This window comes from Patella vulgata, chromosome 4 (assembly GCF_932274485.2).
Source record: "Patella vulgata chromosome 4, xgPatVulg1.2, whole genome shotgun sequence".
NCBI classification, from domain to species: Eukaryota; Metazoa; Mollusca; class Gastropoda; family Patellidae; genus Patella; species Patella vulgata.
This window is the reverse complement of record NC_065882.2, coordinates 58,796,670-58,803,655: the sequence shown is the minus strand read 5'-3', so window position 1 is coordinate 58,803,655 and position 6,986 is coordinate 58,796,670. Positions and strand designations below refer to the sequence as shown.

The 6,986-nt window shown below is 36.6% G+C and overlaps 1 protein-coding gene across 1 annotated transcript; it reads right to left on the bottom strand.

The window, feature by feature from the left end:
• Positions 1 to 496: 496 nt before the first annotated feature.
• LOC126817471 (cyanophycinase) lies at positions 497 to 4,986 on the bottom strand. The gene is made up of 6 exons (XM_050544461.2): positions 4,834 to 4,986; positions 3,980 to 4,212; positions 3,518 to 3,645; positions 2,277 to 2,403; positions 1,431 to 1,572; positions 497 to 954 (listed from the first exon to the last, which is right to left on the bottom strand). Exons 1-6 carry the CDS (start codon positions 4,984 to 4,986, stop codon positions 505 to 507), a joined length of 1,233 nt encoding a protein of 410 aa, XP_050400418.1. The 3' UTR covers positions 497 to 504.
• Positions 4,987 to 6,986: the final 2,000 nt, after the last annotated feature.

The following is a 6,986-nucleotide window of genomic DNA, read 5'->3' as shown; positions in this document are numbered from 1 at the left end:
GGAGTTATTCTCTTTATCTAATCAAAGTATCCCTAAACCAGTTTCTGCATTTGTATTCCCCTGGCTGTTTTGGGCTTGGCGAGGAATTACTAATATCTGTATTTAATTCACAAATTATCCACTTACTATCTCCCGGACACACTCTCCTGAGTCTTCTCGAAACAACATCTACATTAATATTTTTGTGTCCGTTTTGGTGTATTGCAATAATGGATGGGGGATTCAGAACAAGGCCATATTTTTTTTATATATATTTACTCTAATCCCGTGTTGTATGTGATACTCCTAACTTCTACTAATAATTTTGAAAAGACACTGGCATCTGTTGCTCAGATTCGACCGAGAATATAACATAGCTTACGGTTACCCCCCAGCCCTCCTGCGTCCATCGTCGTTTGAAAATTTCTTAAGAACCCAGTAGGCCTACACTAAAACACAAACGTATACATTTTTGTAAAGTGAAAATATTTTAATCCAAAATCACTTATTACAGATATCAAACTATCAATCCGTAGTAATTTCCACATACATATTTTTGTAAGAGTGTAAATCGGTTTGAAAACTTGAATGCCTTTCTACCCATCCTTCACAGTTACTGCCAGTTTTAGACATTCTTACAGTGAAACGTGGAGATGTCTCGTACGTCACACCATAACTACTCCTGTCCAATGTGGCATCAAATACACTCGCTGCTACTCGAAGAAATTCAGATTTATGTTCGTTTCTTCTTAATCCGTAGAAAATATCACTGGAAGTTAAAGCTCTGTCGTATTGTTCGTGTCCTCCAAGTTTCGTTTTTGATGAAGAAAATTTGACCGCGTGAGTGTTTAGGTCTATTTCATCTCCCCTGGTGAGAAAAGTAATGTATACATCTCTTATGTTAAAATCACCATCTTGTGGTTCTGTTTGAGATTTAGAAACATCAATAATCGTTACACCAGATTCACCAAGTACCTAAAAGGAATAATAACTATTGAAACAGGACCAGATAAAGACGTCATATTTGTATTTTAAAGATACGTTCCTATGAAAGTATTTATAAGATGATTATTTCCAGTAAACGAATGGCATATTTGGTATAATATTAATATATGGAAAGTAGAAACACTCAATCTTAATGGGAAAATACCGGATTTCCATTCCAAAAGACGCCCATTGTACCCCAGCAGGACACATATGTAAGGGTGTCCCTAACTCTGTGATTAAACGGCCGAAAAAGAAATTTGGCAGAGCATAATCCAAGAATTTACATAGGCTTCGATATTTATGGTAAATTATTTTATGGTAAATTATGGACAGCAACTAACATCCTGAAAGTGACAATTAACAATGATAATAAATATAGATTCTAGTGGAATGGGTATTTTTCTTTGGATTAAAATGTTTTGAGAGGAATTTTAGGGATATGTCTTTTTACATGGTCAACTTACGTGGCCTGTAGCTGTAGAAGTGCCAGCATGTGTTATGACCAATGCTGTATTTTCATCTACGCCTATTCCATAATCAACACCATTAGAGAGGTGTCGAGTGTCCGACAATAAGCGGATTAACCGACCTTCTCTGCCTCTGTTACTGTTAAAATTAAAATGAAACAGAAAGTTATTTATTTATGCTATATAGATTCCCACGTTTTAATCGTGGAGTAGTCGTGGTTATCCTATCAGGTCTTATCATATATTAAGGTCATGCGTAGCAATCGTGCTAATCGTATGGGGGGGGGGGGGGTGGATGTATCATACGGTCTGTCACTGAGTCAACTGGCGGGGTTTCGATTCACCGGTTGTACGTGACAAGGAGTAGGGTCGCCTGTCCAACCTCGTGGGATTTCTCCGGGTCCTCCGGTTTCCTCCCAAGAACCCTACGCGCAAGCGAATGATTGAAATAAAATTGGACCATGTGTTACTCCCGAAATGACCTAGTTTGTGTCGAGTGGACGTTAAACTCTCTCTCTCTCTCTCTCCCTCTCTCTCTCTCTCTCTCGCTCTCTCTCTCGCTAATTGTATCGAAACGTATCTGCGCGTACCAGATCGTGGACTCAATAGGGACAATCCTATCGGAACGCATCGCACGACACTGAGAACCTAGCATTAATGTACCCAATTCCGTCGTTTTATACGACGAAATCAACCAAATGGACAATTTGCTCTTGATTAAATAACTAGATAACCAATTCCAAAGCAATATTTTGTTAATTGTAAACCTGCTGAATTGTCCATTGAATATGTCTTCGGAGTTATGAAGAATGAACGTCACTTTTGTTGTTGTTTTGCACTTACCCAAAATGAGTATCCAGAATATATCCATCAAATAAACCAGTACCCCCGTGTTGATTGTATACTAGATCGTCAGAATGACTTGAAGATGTGTGAGCACCGTAACGCAAGGCATCATAACTAACACCACCTAATATAACAGATTTAAAGAACCAGGTGAAATATTTATTAAATTTTCACAGAATTTAAAAGGGAACTGAAGTCGTTGTAGATTTTGTTTTATTTTATACATTATTTTGTTTCGCCCGTTATTAAACAACTAAAATGCCGGATGTGACGTTATGAGGGTAACTGCCAATGACTATGACTAAATAACAAACCAACTCGTTGTCTGTAAGGTACTGGTTGAATTGAAAACTTTTATACGTCATATGCCTTTCTTATACACTGTGATAATAAAGGACCAAACAATTTGCATATAAGGCTGTGCAAGGTTCAAACTATTTTCTAATATATACTCTTCAAAAAAAGTAGGGTGTATTGAAATGCAAATACCTATGCAGGTTGCGATATGATAAATAGTCATGGACATTTGACATGCTTTGAGAGTATGTTCATAGATGAAGAACTTATCGCCCGAACAGAACCACTGAGCTGCACATGCGACACGCAATAGCGCCATACACGTGGGAGGGATCCATTGTAGAATTTGACACTTCAAGGAAGGTTTGATGAAAACTGCCGCGTGCTGGTGTATCTATCCATGTTTGCTTTCCTGTCGGTTCTTGCATAAGATTTACTATTTAGCATATCTTTGCTTTAGTGTGTTACGTTTAATTTGATCGGGAGGAGTGGGTCAGATTGCCCCAAATCGTGATTGGACGGTTGATTAGGAGCATGCCACGACGAATTGCTGAATGTCTGAGGATTGGTGGAGCAATTACTCATTATGACAAAAATCAAAAACGTCCATTTTCACTTTTGACAGTGTATCTCTTTGCGAGTGAAATGGGGCCGCCAGATAAGCCGCCGATATGAACTGTTTATGTTCAGGTGTAGACAATAATTGGCCTAGTATTAACATAAACTGGTTACCTCTAATAAACACAGCAGTGCATTTCCGCAGTTTTGTATTGTTTCTGAATATCCCCTACTTTTTTTTTTAAGAGAATATATTGAATATTTTTTTTAAAATCTGTAACGTCTGGAACTATGACTACCCCGAAAAGGTCTTGTACCAGAGTGCAAGATCAAACGCGTAGCATGTTGTTGTATTATAAATGATCCAGTAATATTACACATACCTTCGACCATCACAGCCGACGGCTGACAAGCTGTACCGGCACTTGACCCAGCTACAACCACACCTATATTGTTTTGTTCTATGATTGCTCTCATTGCTGGAGATAACGTATGTCCATTATCAAAAAATCTATTAATAAATAATCTTTAAAAAAGCACTTCTACTACAACAGGTTATCAAATTAATATGAAATTGATTGTGATTCAGAGAACAGACTTAATAATATCAATATAACTTACGCTGGCCCACGGATCCATTGACCTGATTTGATATGTGCGTTTGCTGTTCATTGCTTACAATGTCTGTGTAGTTTGTGTGTCTAGTCCATGGGTTTGTCTTGTGTGTTTTGTTTTCTTGTGTTGTGGTCCTAATGCACTTACTGTTTAAATTAATAGCTATAAATGACACAAAGAATTTATATACAGGGCAGGTGACTCTATTGTGACTTGAGCTCCATACTTACGATTCTATGATTCTGGCTTGATCACCACCACTAAAGAAGAACCCTGTTTGCTGTTTAATAAGCTGGACCACAACTGGGTCACTATTTGCTGATTTATTAGCAAGGTGGACAGGAATAAAATTGACTTCTTCTGCTCCATAATTTAGGAAAACTGTCTTATAGTATCCGAATGAATCCAACGGATCGGCTGAAGCAGCTGCAATAATTCCAATGCGTGCTGTATTCTGTCCTCCCTTTTTTGTGCATAAAAATATTAAATGCATAGTTTAATTGTTATAGAAAGCGTGCGGATCGGATATCCTGTCTAGTTGTTGTTTAATTTCCATTAATATTTGTTATAACTGTTGATGCTTGATAATTTAACAATGACGCCGTGATAATACAGACATTATATCATGGAATTGTTCTAAAGTTTTTAGTGGGTCCCCTTCTAAAAAAATTAAAGGGGCATTAGGCAAGATTAGATAAAGGGTTAACAGTTCTCGCTATAATAGTTAAATCATAGGTAATGAAAAGAGAATATGCTGAAAATTTCAGTCAAATTGCTTCACTCTGAACCTAGATATTAGCTATTCAATTTTAGGCTAACCCCGGTCGTCATTTTTACCGTTGTTACGACAATAAACAAAGTCTCGATTATCCATCGAGAGTTGATTATGATCTTGTCATGTTAATAAATGTCTAATTATTAGTTTATATAAACTAGGCCCACGGAAAGACCTGTGCTATAGGCAGATTTAGCTCTTGCATAATGTATGTTTAAACCATGGTATCATTATAATGTAGTAGAAGCAAAACGAAATATATATATTATTGCAAATGTCTGGTTAATATAACTTAAAAATATACGTTACCGCCATATCAATAATCTGTCTATAAATGACTGTGTTATTTTCGGATAAACCTCCTCCAACTAAAACAAAACTCTTTCCATATTGTGAAACTTGTTTTGATTGACTTTGTTGTATAAATAGGAACAAGAATATTATTAAGTTCAATTTGGACATGACTGCCGACAGAGCGTTCTTTCTCATCCAATTCAACGATCAAAAACAAAGCATTTTGTATACAAAATTCGTGTCTTATCTTTTTGTTATGTTTCAGAGATTGTTTATCTCAAGTATAATATGCCAAGTTCCACCAAGCTAAGAATCTCGGCAGTAGGACATCACGATCTGTTTTGCCAAGACGTGATCAATTTTACAGTTATATAATAATTTCTGTACCGTTTAAATTTTAATAACGAAATAAAGACAACACTATTCGAAAGGATATACAATAATCTTTTCGTAGCGAGGGGCCCCAGACTATCCGTCGGAAAATCCCGATGAACCAATACGGGACACGGGACCTCCAGGTTAGCGAACGAATACCTAACTAACGGAAATTGAAATATAGCTTTTGGTGACCGTACAGCTGTTCAAATTTGCTCCCAGATTTATTTTGTAAGATTATAAATAACACAAGAACTACGAGTGTAATATATTTTACAAAATGTATGGCTTATTTTCGAATGAAATTAAATTTACAAGTACACAGTAAAACTTCAAAATAAAATCACACATAAATACTTTTCATCATAAAAATTCAATACTTATTTTTCAAAACTCGTACATAATAGATAATAATCAGACTTATTACAGATTATCACACCATTATCAAAGTTATTATATTAGATCAATTTATTTACATTAATAATATGAACCAGCGGCTGTCAGGCAGGATACGCCCACATTTTGCAAGAGATGGATAGAGAATAAGCTAAAAGCAAACGTAATTTTTGTACAATCAGGGGAAATAATCCCGAAAGTTATGGCTTGAAATGTGCAGATATAAAAAGGGACAGGGATCTTTGGGATATAAAGATATGTTTTAAGTTTCATCAAAATCGGATAAAAATTGTGACCTCTAGAGGGTACACAACCGTCGTACACATTTCTACACAATTTGCGTACAAAGAGCGGCCATTTTGTCGGGCAGTTTCATTTCGATTTTCCCGAAATACGAATTCAACCTTCATTATGGTGGAATGGTGATGTATTTAAACGGTTTTTAAAATCGGAAAAAAATTGTGACCTCTAGAGAATCCGCACGCTAAAAATGCGATTTTTCGAACAATCAGGGGCCATAATTCAGGACGTTAAGTTCGGGCATCCGCGATTATCAAAAGGAACCAAGATCTTAATGTGTAATGGTGATATATTCACACGTTTTTTTTTAATCGGACAAAAATTGTGACCTCTAGAGGGACCACAAACTAAAAACGCGATTTTTTGTACAATTCAATCTTCATTATGGTGGAATGGTGATGTATTTAAACGGTTTTTAAAATCGGAAAAAAATTGTGAAATCTAGAGAATCCGCGCGCTAAAAATGCGATTTTTCGAACAATCAGGGGCCATAATCCAGGACGTTAAGTTCGGGCATCCGCGATTATCAAAAGGAACCAAGATCGTAATGTGTAATGGTGATATATTCACACGTTTTTTTTTCAATCGGACAAAAATTGTGACCTCTAGAGGGACCACAAACTAAACGCAATTTTTTGTACAATCAGGGGCCATAATTCAGGAAGTTATGATTCGATATGTGCGAAAATGGAAAAGGACCAAGATATTGGGGTTATAAACATGCATTTCAAGTTTCATTAAAATCAGATGAAAATTGACACACAATATTGTGACACTATTTGCGAATGAAGGGAGGGGGGCATTTTGTCCTTCAGTTTCGGTCCAAATTTTACGAAATTCAAACTCAACCATCCTTAGGGTGTAACGGTGATATATTGTAACTGTTTTTTTTAAATCAGATAAAAATTGTGACCTCTATGGGGTCCACAAGCTATAAAACCGCGATTTTTCGTACAACCAGGGGACATAATTCAGGAAGTTAAGGTCCGATATGCGCGAACATCGCAAGGGACCGAGATCTGTGGGTTATAAACATGCATTTCGTACAATCAGGGGCCATAATCCATGAAGTGACAGTCCGATACATGTCAATATCG